The 15,690-nt window shown below is 50.7% G+C and overlaps 1 protein-coding gene across 1 annotated transcript in view; it reads left to right on the top strand.

The window, feature by feature from the left end:
* PTCH2 (patched 2) overlaps window positions 1-8,338 on the top strand; it is a 16,283-nt gene extending 7,945 nt beyond the window's left edge. Inside the window, exons 3-22 of the mRNA XM_006899000.1 lie at window positions 375-564; window positions 659-728; window positions 861-952; window positions 1,442-1,637; window positions 2,179-2,300; window positions 2,444-2,591; window positions 2,672-2,803; window positions 2,890-3,045; window positions 3,133-3,225; window positions 3,699-3,824; window positions 3,914-4,032; window positions 4,497-4,845; window positions 4,987-5,299; window positions 5,400-5,542; window positions 5,629-5,809; window positions 5,931-6,211; window positions 6,331-6,468; window positions 7,471-7,613; window positions 7,692-7,791; window positions 8,075-8,338. Coding sequence (XP_006899062.1) covers window positions 375-564; window positions 659-728; window positions 861-952; window positions 1,442-1,637; window positions 2,179-2,300; window positions 2,444-2,591; window positions 2,672-2,803; window positions 2,890-3,045; window positions 3,133-3,225; window positions 3,699-3,824; window positions 3,914-4,032; window positions 4,497-4,845; window positions 4,987-5,299; window positions 5,400-5,542; window positions 5,629-5,809; window positions 5,931-6,211; window positions 6,331-6,468; window positions 7,471-7,613; window positions 7,692-7,791; window positions 8,075-8,338 — 3,356 coding nt within the window. The remainder of the gene's footprint in view (window positions 1-374; window positions 565-658; window positions 729-860; window positions 953-1,441; window positions 1,638-2,178; window positions 2,301-2,443; window positions 2,592-2,671; window positions 2,804-2,889; window positions 3,046-3,132; window positions 3,226-3,698; window positions 3,825-3,913; window positions 4,033-4,496; window positions 4,846-4,986; window positions 5,300-5,399; window positions 5,543-5,628; window positions 5,810-5,930; window positions 6,212-6,330; window positions 6,469-7,470; window positions 7,614-7,691; window positions 7,792-8,074) is intronic.
* The last annotated feature ends 7,352 nt before the right edge of the window (window positions 8,339-15,690 follow it).

Genomic DNA, 15,690 nt, shown 5'->3' on the forward strand with positions numbered 1-15,690 from the left:
CAGATCTGACTGGTACAAGAGGAGATTGTCCCTCCTTCTCCAGCAGACCATCTGGTGGATTCGAACCGCACACCTGGGATTGCAGTGCAGCTTCTTGCCACTAGGCCAGAGCTCCCTGTGATCTTGCATTTTTAAGTTACGTGCCCCAAGCCTAGGTTTATGCTTAAACCTCAGGCCCATGCAGGAGATCCATAGAGTCACACAGCTGAGGCTTCTTCCTGCCAGAGCTCCAATTCTGAACAGAGGAGCAGGAACCTACAGAGTCCAGCTTGGGCCATAACAGGGCCATCAGCGCGAACTCAGGGCGCCTCCAAGCAGCTTGTCCCAGAGCTCTGAGGCACCGTTCACACAACCTTACATCTTGTCTCTGTCAGTGGGCAGCCGAGTGAGCCAGGAACTGCACTACACCAAGGAGAAGCTGGGAGAGGAGGCTGCATACACTTCCCAGATGCTGATACAGACTGCACGCCAGGAGGGGCAGAACGTCCTCACGGCAGAAGCACTTGGCCTCCACCTCCAGGCAGCCCTCACTGCCAGCAAAGTGCAAGTCTCGCTGTATGGAAAGTAAGTGAGGTATTCCCACTGCAGCTGGGATGAGGGTGCTCTGGCAGGGCTGCATTGAGAATCCCCCACTTCTTCATGCCCCTGGCTGTTCCAGATCCTGGGATTTGAACAAAATCTGCTACAAGTCAGGAGTTCCTCTCATTGAAAATGGAATGATTGAGCGGGTAAGTCCCTGCTAGGGAAGGGCTTAGAGAGGCTGAGGGCATGAGGGTGAGGGTGGCACAGGGCATCTGACAAGCGTTAAGGGGAAAGGATCCCAGAGGCAGGGCTGATATGTCCTGGGATATCCCTGGCAGATGATCGAGAAGCTGTTTCCATGTGTGATCCTCACCCCACTCGACTGCTTCTGGGAGGGAGCCAAGCTCCAAGGGGGCTCCGCCTACCTACCGTGAGTGTCATCCTATCCACCCGGGGCCACCACAGCCGCTGGGGCCCTGTTTCCGCTCCTGTGCAGGTTCCCTGGCAGAAAGGAGGGTGGGAATGAAGGTGATGATCCAAATTCCCAGTTCTCTCCAAGCTAGGTTCATATGCCCAGGACTTAGATTAAACTTGAGGATCCAGAAGGTCTGAGAAGTTAGCAAGGTGTCAGCTAAACTATTAAGCAGGCCAGGAAGTGAATCTGTTATAGGGTCAGTGTTAGGACCGAGGAGAGATGGCCTGGAGAGACACCTGAGGGGTTCTGGGGCCTGTCTGTGTCATCCCATGTCTGTCCACAGCTCACTGCAGCAGCTTTGTGGGCAGACAGAAGAGCAGCCTGGGAGCTCTGGGGAACACAGACAAATGAACAGCTGGGGGGTGAGCTGTCAAGGGTCCCCGCAGCAACAGGGCAGAGTATAGGCATGACTCCTGATCCTCACACACCTGGGCTCTTCCCCAGAGGCCGCCCTGATATCCAGTGGACCAACCTGGATCCACAGCAGCTGCTGGAGGAGCTGGGCCCCTTTGCCTCTCTCGAGAGCTTCCGGGAGCTGCTAGACAAGGCACAGGTGGGCCAGGCCTATGTGGGGCGGCCCTGCCTGCACCCTGATGACCTCCACTGCCCACCTAGTGCCCCCAACCATCACAGCCGGCAGGTGGGTTCCAGCCCAGGTCAGCCTCGGAGGGCCTGTCTTTGGTCCTCTGCCCTCATCATATGTTCTGTCCCTGAGAAGAGCAGGCTGTTACCAGTGTCCCACATTTCCTGACATTGTTACCCTGCATCGCAGGTGCTAGACATTTAAAATATTCCATTTCCACTCAGTTTTCCCTAAAGAACTCTCAAATGAATTCCAGACAAGACTGGACTTTATCACAATAAGCTTACACAGGAAAACTACAAAGTAGCTAAGTACTAATGTCATACCTAATTTCCCAAGTGTCCAGTACAGTCCTGTGAACATGTTTTTCCCCCAGAACTCACTGCATTTAGCGCCAGCTCCTCCTGGCAGCCTAGTTCTAATTCCAGGCATCTGCTCCCTCTTGTGGCCATCTGTCTACATGACACCAGCTGATCACTTGCAGAGTCTCCAAGAGGCTCAGAGTATTCATCTGCGCTTCTGAAAGTGTAGGCCCAGGGATCCCCAATATCTACAGTGAAGCCTTTAAGTAATAGACCCCTCTCTTACCACCTTCCAGCCTCCCAATGTGGCTCAGGAGCTGAACGGAGGCTGCCACGGTTTCTCCTACAAGTTCATGCGCTGGCAGGAGGAATTGCTGCTAGGGGGCATGACCAGAGACCCCCAAGGACAGCTTTTGAGGTAGGGCTTCCCTTGGGAGTTGGAAAGAAGATCCAGACATGGGCGCCAGGCGGCTCTGGCACACGCCTGCACCAACCCCACCCACCCCCCTCAGCCCGTTATAGGGCCAGCTCTGACCCCTGGTTCCATGGCCCCTCCACCAGGGCAGAGGCCCTGCAGAGCACCTTCCTGCTGATGAGTCCCCGCCAGCTATATGAGCACTTTCGGGGCGACTACCAGACACACGACATTGGCTGGAGCGAGGAACAGGCGGGCACCGTCCTGCAGGCCTGGCAGCGGCGCTTTGTGCAGGTCAGTGTGCGCACAGCCCAGCAGGCTGCCTGGAGTCCACGCCGCCTCCTGCCCTGCTCAGACCCACCCTGTCTCTCCAGCTGGCCCAGGAGGCCCTGCCCAAGAACTCAACTCAGCAGATCCACGCCTTCTCCTCCACCACCCTGGACGACATCCTGCAGGCCTTCTCAGAAGTCAGTGCAGCCCGCGTGGTGGGAGGCTATCTGCTCATGGTGGGTCCTACTCCTGGTGCCTCGCCTTCACCCCACCAGGCCCCCCACGAGGAGTCCCTGTCTGAGATACGCCCTCTCTCCCACAGCTGGCCTATGCCTGCGTGACAATGCTCCGGTGGGACTGTGCCCAGTCCCAGGGTGCTGTGGGCCTGGCTGGGGTGCTGCTAGTGGCCCTGGCTGTGGCCTCAGGCCTTGGACTCTGTGCACTGCTTGGCCTTGCCTTCAATGCTGCCACCACCCAGGTACACCAGGGTCACAGGGCGGACTTGGGTACTGACAGCCCAGGCTGCAGACAGAGTTCTCCAGCTGCCTGCCCTCTGCCCCTTCAGGTGCTCCCGTTCTTGGCGCTGGGCATTGGTGTGGATGACATATTCCTGCTGGCACACGCCTTCACAGAGGCTCCGCCCAACACGCCCCTTCAGGTGAGCCCTCACCCGGCAGCCTCGACCGGGGCCAGTCCAGCCAAATGGTTAAAGGCCTCACGGTTCAAGTGACCTTGGGCTGGTAATGAACCTCTCTGTGCCTCAGTTTCCTCATCTGTCAGTGGGGATAATAGCTTTGCTTCTGTCAGAAGGGTTTTTGTGTACACCCAGTAAAATAATCCAGGCAAGTGCTTAGAACAATATGTGACGCATACTTAGTACTCAGTATTATAGTTAGTTCTTGTGTCGGTAAGAAACCTGGTGTTGCAGCGGGTCACTAGCCAGAGATTAAAATCTACCATCTCTCCCGTGGATGACAGTCTTCTTTAGTGAAGATTTATAGCCTGGGAACCAGTTCTCTGCCCTGTAAGGTCATTGTGAACCAGAAGAGACACAACAGCAGTGACTGTGTTAGTATTGTCTCGCTTCTAACCCCCCAAGTTCCTTAAGAAACACATGTCCCCACCCGGCAGGAGCGCACAGGTGAGTGTCTGCAGCGCACGGGCACCAGTGTCGCACTCACCTCCATCAACAACATGGTCGCCTTCTTCATGGCTGCCCTAGTACCCATTCCCGCACTGCGGGCCTTTTCTCTCCAGGTGAGACCTCACAGACGGGCCGGGCTCAGGGTGGGCTGTGGTGCAGGGCGGGCTTCACACAGCCTTGTGCCCCTCCTGTCCACCCCCAGGCAGCCATAGTGGTTGGCTGCAACTTTGCAGCCGTGATGCTTGTCTTCCCAGCCATCCTCAGCCTGGACCTGCACCGGCGCCACTGCCAGCGCCTCGATGTGCTCTGCTGCTTCCCTAGGTACTGTCCCTACAGCCCCGCCCCAGCCAGGCCCTTCTCCCCTGACCTCCTTCCAGGCCTCTATCACTGACCCCCTCCAGGCCCGCCATTCCTGACCCCCTCTCGGCCTTCCTTCCCTGACCCCCTTCCTGGCTTTCCTCCCATAAACCCGTCCAGCCCTTCCTCCCCTTATCCCGCTCCGAGCCCTCTACCCCTAACCCCTTCCTGGCCATCCACCCTGAACCCCCTCCAGGCCCTCCATTCCAACCCCCTCCTGGCCTTCTTCCCCTGACACCCTCCCAGTCTTCCTCCCCTGACCCCCCTCCCAGCCCTCCACGCCTGTCCCCCTCCCATTCCAGCCTTTCACCCCTGACCCCCTCCCGGCCTTCTTCCCTTGACCTCCTCCCGGTCTTCCTCCCCCAACCCCTACACCAGCATTTCAACACATGGATGTGCTAGCCACTCACTCTGTGTGCCTCTTCCAGCCCCTGCTCTGCTCGAGTGATTCAGATTCTGCCCCAGGAGCTGGGGGACAGGACGGTCCCAGTGGGCATTACCCACCTGACTGCCACGGTTCAAGCCTTCACCCACTGTGATGCCAGCAGCCAGCATGTGGTCACCATCCTGCCTCCCCAAACTCACCTGACATCTTCGCTTTCTGACCCACTGGGCTCTGAGCTCTTCAGCCCAGGAGGGTCCACACGGGACCTTCTAGGCCAAGAGGAGGGAACGAGGCAGAAGAAAGCCTGCAAGTCCTTGCCCTGTGCCCGCTGGAATCTTGCCTATTTTGCTCGCCATCAGTTCGCACCCTTGCTGCTCCAGTCACATGTCAAGGTAAGACTCCAGGCCCAAAGTGCATGGGCTGGGGACAGCCAGAGGCTTGAGTGTGGAGCCCACAGAAGGCAGATGGCCTTCCCACCACCCAAGAGCCACAGAGACTCCCTGGCCTTCTGACTTTGGTGCCATTTCCCACAGGCCTTGGTGCTGGTGCTTTTTGGGGCTCTTCTGGGCCTGAGCCTATATGGAGCGACCTTGGTGCAAGACGGCCTGGCCCTGACTGATGTGGTACCTCGGGGCACCAAGGAACATGCCTTCCTGAGCGCCCAGCTCAGATACTTCTCCCTGTATGAGGTCGCCCTCGTGACCCAGGGTGGCTTTGACTATGCCCGGTCCCAGCGCGCCCTCTTTGATCTGCACCAGCACTTCAGTTCCCTCAAGGCTGTGCTGCCCCCACCGGCCACCCAGGCACCCCGCACCTGGCTGCACTATTACCGCAACTGGCTACAGGGTAAGAAATGAGGAGACCATGAGGGGTGGGTGCTGTGGGGAGGAGTCCTCTTAGCTACAAGCTGACCATCCTCTCTTCCATGCCTTCTCCCCTTCTCCAGGAATCCAGGCTGCGTTTGACCGGGACTGGGCTTCTGGGCGCATTACTCGCCACTCCTACCGAAATGGCTCCGAGGATGGTGCCCTGGCCTACAAATTGCTCATCCAGACCGGAGATTCCCAAGAGCCCCTGGATTTCAACCAGGTTGGGAGAGGGCTGCAAAGGTCAGGGAGCTTCTCGGGTCAGGCTGCTGAGCCTGCGCCCACCAACAGTCCTCTGTACCTCTACAGCTGACCACAAGGAAGCTGGTGGACAAGGAGGGCCTGATCCCCCCAGAGCTCTTCTATGTGGGGCTGACCGTGTGGGTGAGCAGTGACCCCCTGGGCCTTGCAGCTTCACAGGCCAACTTCTACCCGCCACCCCCTGAATGGCTGCATGACAAGTATGACACCACTGGAGAGAACTTCCGCAGTGAGTCCTGGGGATGCCTGGGGAGATCCTTGGCTGCAGCCCACATGGCCCCTGCCCTGCTCCGACGCCTGTGCTCACGTCCCATCTCCTTTCCTCTCCTCTCCCTCCCTGCCCTCTGCAGTCCCTGCGGCCCAGCCCCTGGAATTTGCCCAGTTTCCCTTCCTCCTACGAGGCCTCCAGAAGACATCGGACTTTGTGGAGGCCATTGAGGGGGCCCGGGCAGCATGCGAAGAGGCCGGCCGGGCCGGGGTGCGTGCCTACCCCAGTGGCTCCCCCTTCCTCTTCTGGGAACAGTATCTGGGCCTGCGACGCTGCTTCCTGCTGGCTGTCTGCATCCTGCTGGTGTGCACATTCCTTGTCTGCGCCCTGCTGCTGCTCAACCCCTGGACAGCTGGCCTCATTGTGAGTATTAACAAGCTGGGCCAGCGCCCCAGGGCACTGCCCTCCACTGTCTGCCCTTCCCAGCCTCTTCCCGCTCCCCGGTCTGCCTGGAAGCCTTGGCTGAGCCCTGCCCTCCCCAGGTGCTGGTCCTGGCCATGATGACTGTGGAGCTCTTCGGCATCATGGGTTTCCTGGGCATCAAGCTGAGTGCCATCCCCGTGGTGATCCTCGTGGCCTCTGTGGGCATCGGCGTGGAGTTCACAGTCCATGTGGCCCTGGTGAGGATGGGGCCCAGGGGAAGGGAAGGTCAATTCTCTTGATTTTCAATATATTGATGAATATCGAGTACCTGCTATACACACAAAGCCCTCCTAAGGATTGGGCCTATGATAGCAATACAGTCTTTATTGTCAAGGAGTTTATATTCTATGGGAAAGAGCTAGACAACAAAGTAATAAGTAAACAGCAATTGTGGTACAGAGCAGAAATCGAAGGTCTGGCTGGAATGGGCTAAGACGGTATGGAGATAAAATGGGCAAGCCATCGATTCTTTCAAATGGTTTTGCTGTGAAGGGGTTCAGAGGAAGTGGTGGTAGCTGGACGGCAGTGTGGACTGGACGGAGGGGTTTGACAGAGATGGTGATACTAGAACTGAGCGTGGCACGAGCCTCACTCTCCCAAGGTCCATGCTTTGTGGCAGAGGCTCCACTGTCCAGCCAGAAGTCCCAGCACATACCCGACTGCCCCCCACAAATAGCTCCCTAACAAAACAAAAGCACAGCATGCAGAAAAACATGGAGAACTAGACAATCTCTCGGATGCCGCCCTGAGAGGATGCTGTGGTGATCATCCTCATTGACCAGAAATTGGCAGATGTCTTCTATAAAGGGAGTGGGGCAGGAGAAGGGACTGGTGGCCTTTAAGTTCTCCAATTGGCTCTGCCATTGCAGCACAAAAGCAGCCACAGACAGTAGATACTGAATGGGTATGTGTACTCACGTTTCAGCAAAATTATTTGTAAAAGCAGGTGGTAAGTTACAGATCCCCTCTTCTAGACCTTGCTCTGTGTGTAAGCTCACCAGACAGTTACCTAAAGGGGCTCATGCCTGCTTCCTGGAGCGTCCCCTCAGACTTGGTCCACTTGACCTTTACTTCCTTCTCCTGACTGAGGGGTCCCTGGGGAAGGAGGCGTAGATGTTGAGGACGTGAATGAGCTGGTCAGGGGCGTGCAGGCCCCCAGGTTGGCAAAGGAGCAGTCCAGGACCGCTTTGTTCCTCCAGGGCTTCCTGACTGCACAGGGAAGCCGGAACCTGAGGGCTGCCAGGGCCCTGGAGCACACGTTCGCTCCTGTGACCGACGGGGCCGTCTCCACCTTGCTGGGTCTGCTCATGCTTGCCGGTTCCAACTTTGACTTCATCGTGAGGTAAGGGAGGGCTCAGGGAAGGAGGCAGGTCCTGCTGTTGGTCCAGGGCCCCGCAGGCTGACCACCCCACTCCACCAGGTACTTCTTCGTGGTGCTGACCGTGCTCACGCTCCTGGGTCTCCTCCACGGACTCGTGCTGCTGCCTGTGCTGCTGTCCATCCTGGGCCCCCCACCGGAGGTGACCACTTCCTCCCTCATTTTCTATTCTCAGCATCTGTTTCTGTGGTCCTCTGTCCTCCTGGTTTCTGTCTGGGATCCCTTCAGTCGTTTAGGGCCCAAAGCATCAATTAAGGTTTGCCCCCTGACCTTGGCACCCTGTCCCTCATCAGCTCTGGCATCCAGCTGGAAGTCATAAAGGGCTTCAGTTTCTCAGCAGTCACGGGAAGGGGAGAAGGAAGAACCAGAGAGGGATTATGGCCCCAGGAACCCCTGTGCTTACCGGGGCTGCTGTCTCCCTCCAGGTGGTACAGCTGTACAAGGAGAGCCCCGAGGTCCTGAGCACCCCAGCTCCACAAGGAGGGATCAGGTGGGGAGCACCCCCCACCCTGCCCCAGAGCTTTGCCAGAGTGACTACCTCCATGACTGTGGCCCTGCACACGCCTCCGCTGCCTGGGGCCTATGTCCACCCAGCCTCTGAAGAGCCCGCTTGGTCCGCTGCTACTGTCCCAGCTGCCAGTGCCTCCGGCAACCTCAGTTCGAAAGGACCCTGTGCAGCTACTGGGTGAATGGGCAGCTGCAAACCTGGAAACCCTGCCTGGACCACATGAAGTCCCTGAGAAAGAAAGGCTGGGGAATTTAATTCAGGGTGGACCCCTGGGGGGTCCTGCTGCTGCTACTGTCTGCATCCCATCCCCTGACTCAACCATCACAGAACTCTTGGTACCCATGCAAAACAGACACCCCACCCCACCCCCAGGCTGTGAGCACACCCCTGGCCCTGCGTGTCTGTCTAAGTCTGTCTGTCCATCTGTCTGTCTGTCGAGGAAGTGAAAGCAGCCTGTATGTAAACATGTGAACGTGTGTGTGAGAATTACCTGGGCTGTGCTGGGTCGTGGGGATGAGAGCCAGCACCGAGGCTGCAGTGCGGCCCTGCCCTCTCCCCCTCCGCTGCCCTCCTGGCCAACCGAGCCTGAGGGTCCTGCACACTCTGCCAGCCTGGGTTCCCCACTGCCTGGTGACCACCCAGGTGGACTCTCCATCCCTGTGCCCCTTTCATCACATAAATTATTTATATGAAGAGGTTTATTTTTGTAGTTTGTATAGATGTTAGATGTGCTGAAAGTTTTATTTTTAAAGAGTAAAATATATTCTATATGAATTCATCTCCAGTGACTTGAGTGCTTTGCTTCCCAGCGGAGTTAGGATTTGCAGTTGGAGCTTGGATATTGGAGGTGGCTTGTGGGGTGTCAGAGCCTGAGGGCCAGGCACTTCTCTGGTCAAGGGCAAGAAGAGAATATCTGTCTCATAACTTTGCAGTCAAATGCTCCACCCCTGAGCTGTCACATAACTTTAGTCTGTTTATTTATTCACCAAACAAGTGAAGATACTGTTCAGCAAACATCTATCATTGGTTGTATATTTAGTAACAGGATCTGGATTAGTGCTTAGTATACAAAAATGATACCCACTCTTTTGGTATCAAACCTTGTTTGTGTGACTCAGAGCTGCCACAATCCAGCCCTCCCCACCTCTGCAGACTCAGCTCCCACCTTCCTGTTTTAGAGGCACTGGGGAGCAAAGCCAGACTCAACAGTGGGAGGCAAAAGTAGACAGTGATAGGGAGAAAGTAGACGGCAAACTCTGGGGAGGGCAGCCTGTAGGGCCAAGACCTCAGTAAGTCAGCAGGTGGCCTGGACCCCAGAAGCATCTTTAACCGAAGACCCAGGGGATGAGGTGAGGAACCAATACAGTTATCCAAGCCACCTCATGGGTCCACGTGCAACTCTAGCCTATAGGGTTAAGAACGGCTGGTTTTTTTAGAGAACATCACCAGCCTTCCCACGCAATTCTGGGTGAATTCAGACTTCCAAACTTTTAACATCTAAGTACATTAACCATTGTGCCACCCAAGTAAAACCAAATACAGTACTGTTGAAGCTGAGTCCAGCACTATGGTAGAACTGCTCCAAAGGGGTTTTTTTTGCTGTGACCGTTACGGAAACTGATGCAGTGAGCGATGCTGCCAAGTATGGTCAGAATATCAACTTTTAGACTAAACAGTTAAGTACAAACTCTTCACACTACCCGGGGCCTATCTAGCCACCAGAATCCATGCCATGGTCTTTTCGGTTACTTGCTATGTATCTGAGAGTTGGACAATGAATAAGGATGATAGAAGATTAATCAGTGCCTTTGCAATGTGTTATTGGCAAAGAATACTGAAAATCCCATGGACTGCCAAAAGAACAAACAAATATGTCTTGGAGAACATGAAACCATATGTTCTCCTTAGTGGCAAAGATGGTGAAACTTCACCTCGTATACTTTGGGCATGCTGTTGAGAAAGGTCAGGCCTAGGGGAAGACATCGTGCTTGGAAAGGTGGAGAGTCAGTGTAGGAAAAGACCTTCAACCAGATGGATTTCCACCAGATGCTCCACTGGAGAAGGAGGGGCAAATTCCTCCTGTGCCAGTCAGATCCGATTTGATAGTACACCAAATTAAAAATTAAAAAGAAATAATTTTTTTTAAATTACTTTAAGAAATCAGATGGCTTGACAAAGTGTGTCAGTGGGTTCAGTAGTATATTAGGTATGATTAGCTAGCACAAGATAGGGCAGGGTTCGGATCTGTTCCTAAGGCATCCAACAATACGGGAGTTACATAGTGCTCCTCTAGCATCAGGTAAACAAAACAGCTGTAAAACAATTAAGGGTAGGATGCAACAATTTTAACCCTGTTGTTATGTGCCATCACAACTCTTACCAATCCTATGTACAAGAGCCCTGAAACCTGCTACAAGAGCCCTGAAACCTGCTACAAGAGCCCTGAAACCTGCTCTATCTTGTGCCACGTTACTGTCTCTGACACACCTGCCCTCATTACCCCAGTCACTGTATGAATCTGTCTCATCAATGGTTTCCCTCTCTTTCTACATCCCTCAAACCTTCCAATCATGATGTCCCTCTCCAAGTACAGGTCCCTCCCTTGCAACATGCCCAAAGTGTCAGATGAAGCCTCAGAATCCTTGGCTCCAAGGAGCAACCTCTCTAGCACAACCTGATATTTTCTGCTAGCAATCCATGGTATATGCAACACTGTTCTCCAGCTCCACTGCTCAAAGGCATCAATTCTCTTTCTATCATCCCTAGGCGTTGTCCAGCTCTCTGATGCATAGCAATCAATTGCAAAGACTATGGCCTGGATCAGGCACACCTTAATCTCCAGACTGATATCATTGCTCTTCAGTACTCTAGAGATGTCCTTGACAGCTGACTTTCCCAATGCAATTCTTGTCCTGATTTTCTAGCTGCTGGTATCTAGAGTGTTGATTGTGGATCCAAGCAAACTAAAGCTATTAACAATCTCAATCTTGTCACCATCTGTCATAGTGCTGCCAATCAGCCCAGTGGTGAGAATCTTTGTTTTCTTGATGTTGAGCTTCAATTCATATTGAAGGCTGCAGTCCTTGACTTTCTGCAGCAAGCACCTCTGGTCCCCCTCAATTTCAACAAGCAGGGTTGAAACATCTCATCTGCATAATGCAGGTTGTTGATGAGTCTTTCTCCAATCTTGATGTCACATTCCTCCTCATACAACCCAGCCTCTCAGATGATCTGATCTGCATATAGACTGAAAAGGTATGGAGACAGAATACATCCCTGGTGTACACCCTTCCCGATTTTGAACCATGCTGTGTCTCCTTGCTCTGGTCTGCCTCCTGGTCCAAGTATAGGTTTTGCATAAACACAATCAAATATTCTGGAATTCCCGTTCTCATAGTCAATCACAGTTTGTTGTGATCGATACAGTCAAATGCCTTTGCATAGTCAATGAAACACAGGTAGACATTCCTCTGGTACTCTCTGCTTTCAGTCAAGATCCATCTAACATATTAGCTACAGTATCTCTAGTACCACAGCCTCTTCTAAACACAGCCTGCACATCTGGCAGTTCTCTGTTGATGTACTGCTCCAGTCGTTTCTGGATAATTTTCAGCAGAGTCTTGCTTGCCTGTGATAATACTAATACTGTTTGATAATTTCCACACTCTGTTGGGTCACCTTTCTTTGCAATAGGAACAAATACTGATCTCTTCCAGTCAATTGGCCAGCTGGCTATCCTCCAGATTTCTTGGTACAACTTAGTGAGCACATCCAGGGCAGCATCTGTTGAAATATGTTAATTGATATGCCATCAACTCCTGGAGCCTTGTTTTTTGCCAATTCTTTCAGAGCAGCTTGAACTTCCTCCTTCCTCACCACAGGCTCTTACTCATACGTTGTTTCGTGAAATTCTTCTGTGTCAGGCAATTCTTTTTGGTACAATGACTCCTTCCATCTTCTTTTAATGCTTCTTGGATCATTTAACTTTCTGTCCAAAGCATCCTTAAGTATTGCAACTCGTGGCTTGAATTTGTTCTTCAATTTCTTCAGCTGAAGAAATGCTGACCGAGTTCAGCCCTTTTGATTTTCTAACTCCTGTTCTTTGCACATTTCATTATAATACTTTGCTTTGTCTTCCCATGCTGCCCTCACATCCCAAATCCATGTAAGGGTAACTTTCTTAGGGTATGGCCAATAACACCTGTTCTTTTTTAAATTGTTTTTCATTCACATTGCATTTCATTCAGTCATTCCCATGCATCATGTCTTATAAAATTATTAATCACCATTAAGCTATCTATGCCCACTGTTTCCACATCTTTTCAGATATCCACTGGATCTTTTCTATTTCTTCACCCACTCCTTCCACTCACCAAACTTTGACTAGGTGCTTGCTCCTCTCCACTCCCTCAACCCCTTTGCCCCTCCCTTTCCCTCTTTGGACATGTGTGCACATCTTACCAGTCATCCTTCTATTTTCACAGTAATAGTTTTATGTAGTATTTGTCCTTATGAGAATGAGTTTGTTCACTCAGAATAATGCTCTTAGCCTCTCCCTTGTTATATACTATTTTTTTAAAAAAATCGTTTCTCCTAAATGCTGCATAATGATGCTGCATTTCATTCTGTGAATGTACCACAATTTCTCCATTCATGGACATTTGGCTGTTTCCATGTTCTTGCTATTGTGAATAACACAGTTTTGAACATCGTTGTACAAATCTCTGTTTACGTCTCAGGTCTGTTTTCCTTGGGGTATATTCCTAGCAGTGGAGTAGCTGGATCATATGGAATTTCTGTGTTCAGCTTTTTTTTATTTTTAACATAAAATAGTAAAGAAAGATTTATTGGAAAGTTACATCCCCAAAGGGACTGACCTCCCTTCTTGAAAGGAAATATAGAGAGGAGGCCTATGTTCAGCTTTTTGAGGAAATGCCAAACTGCCTTCCAGAGTGGTTGTATTATTTACAATCCCACCAACAGTGTATGAAAGTTCCCACATCTCCGCATCCTCCCCAACTTTTATTGTTTGTTGTCCTGTTAAACTTTGCCACTGCTACTAGGGTGAGATGGCATGTTATTGTGGTTTTTATTTGCATCTCTCTAATTGCCAGTGATTTTGAGAATTTCTTCATGCATCTGTTGGCCATCAAATGTCTTACTCTATGAAAAGTCTTTCTGTGTCTCTTGCCCTCAACAAGGATTGACACAATGACTGCTGCAATGGGCTCTTGCGTGTCAGGAAGTGTGAGAAAAGTGCAGGATAGAACAGGGTTCAGATATTTTGTTCATAGAGTTGCTATGAGTCATGAACGACTCAACAGCACCTAACAAAAAACAACTCCAACACTACAATTCAGAGGTATATTTTGTCATCAGTTCTTCTGTCATTCTTGTTTACTCACTGTCCAACTTGCAGATGCAAAGGAAGCAATTAGAAAAAATTGTGGCTTGCATCAAGGACATCTTATTCTTTAAATTGGCACCCTTGAGTGTTAGCATTTGGGAGAAGTTCTTAACTGCAGGTTTTCCTAATGCAATGTCTTTTGATTTCTTGGTTCGAATCCACCGGGCACTCCAAAAGAGAAAGATGTGAATTGTCCACCACAAAGACCTCAGGCATTTACTAGATAAGTTGGAACCACCTTGATGTCAGTGGGTATACACACAAAACTAAAACCTTATTCAGTCATAAAAAGGAATGAAATTCTGATACATGATACAACATGGATAATCTCTGAAAATATTATGCTGAGTGAAACAGTCCAGACACAAAAGAAAATTATTTTAGATCTCACCTACATAAAATATCTAGAATCAGCACATGCATGGAGACAAAGTAGATTAAACAATACTGAAAATTTTTAAGGCAATCATTTTTGGTTTTTGACTGGTGTTTTATCATGGATGTTGATTGTGGATCCAAACGAAATAAATAACAACTTCGGGTTTTTTCTCCCTCTGTCATGATGTTGCCTATTGGGCACGTGGTGAGGATTTTTTTTCTCTTGGTGTTATAATGTAAGTCCTGAAGGCTGTAATCTCTTCTTCAGTAAATACTTTAAGTCTTCACTTTCTACAAGGTTGTGCCATCTGCATAATGCAAGTTGTTGATGAATCTTCCTCCAATCATAATACCACATTCTTCTTTATGTAGAATAGCTTCTTTTAAACAATCAGTATGGAACTTTGCTGTTATGTGCCTTTGAGTTGTTATTGACTGTTTTCAGAGGCTATAAATTACATGGGAGGATATTGCCCATCTTTTCATAAGGAGCAGCTGATGGATTCAAACTGCCAAGCTTTAGGTTGGCAGGGCAACGCCATACCACAGGGCATCAGCGCAACTTAATACAGAAATAGGAAAATGAAAGTAAAAAGAAATTGCTTACATGATCTAAGGAATTAGGAAAGTAAAGGAAAAATCAAAAGGATCATCTTACATAACTAAAGACTTAAAGTAAGACATAAAAATCAAAGGAACACTTTGTTAATAAACCAGTCAACGAAGCACACACACAAAAAAAAAAATCAGAGGAACATGCTTAATACACACATTCTAGCATTCTGGTTTATGTACACTTGCAGATAATACACCTAGCTAAACATTAGTTATAACACAAAGTTTAAAAAAATAACAAAGGTTATTAGAAGGCTGTTGTCATGACATCCAAAGGCAATATGTTGTTGTTGTTGTGTGCCATCGAGTCAGAGCCAACCCATAGTTGACTTTTCAGCGGTTTTCAGAGCAGTAAATCTCATGGAAGGAGATTGCCCATCCTCCTCCCAAGGAGGGTAGATTCAGACTGCATGCCTTAGAGATTGCAGTGCAGCTTCTCACCACTAGGCCACCAGGGCTCCTCGACATTATAGAGTCAGGGTATTTTTTTCAGAAGACAAGCAAGACTGAATGAACTGAGTGACACGCATGTGCAGCACAGTTACCTGACTAAACAGTGCCCAAGACAGGGATTCAAAGAAAGGAGCCGAATTTGAATCAGAGGCCAGGGTGACCCACGCATGTTCCACCTTCTAGACACCCTTATCCGATTCCATCCTGAAAGTGTGTGGGTGCACGCAAAAGAGAAAGGAGAGTTGCAGTGACTGAAGCAGTACAAACATCACTCCTCCCTTTATTCCTTAAAAACATTCCATACTCCTGAGAAATAGTCCTGCAAAAGTATTTGTTCCTCAGAGAGATCAGCTTGCATTCCTTCTAGGCCCCCTGAGTTCTGCTGCAAGGTTTTATATGCACTATTGTTGTTGTTGTTATGTGCCGTTGAGTCATTTGCGACTCATAGCGACCTATGTACAACAGCCCTAAATCCTGCTCTATTCTGTGCCAATCTCATTGTCTCTGACACACCCATCCCGATTACCCCAGCCACTGAATCAATCCACCTCATAGATGGTCTTCCCCTCCTGCACTGTCCCTCTACTCTACCCAGCATGTCCCTCTCTAAAGACCTGTCTCTCCTTACAACATGTCCAAAGTATGTCAGGCGAAGAAGCCCCAGAATCCTTGCCTCCAAG

The sequence above is a fragment of the Elephantulus edwardii genome, unplaced genomic scaffold (genome assembly GCF_000299155.1).
Source record: "Elephantulus edwardii isolate Elephantulus edwardi_28Jun2011 unplaced genomic scaffold, EleEdw1.0 scaffold00243, whole genome shotgun sequence".
Classification (NCBI taxonomy): domain Eukaryota; kingdom Metazoa; phylum Chordata; class Mammalia; order Macroscelidea; family Macroscelididae; genus Elephantulus; species Elephantulus edwardii.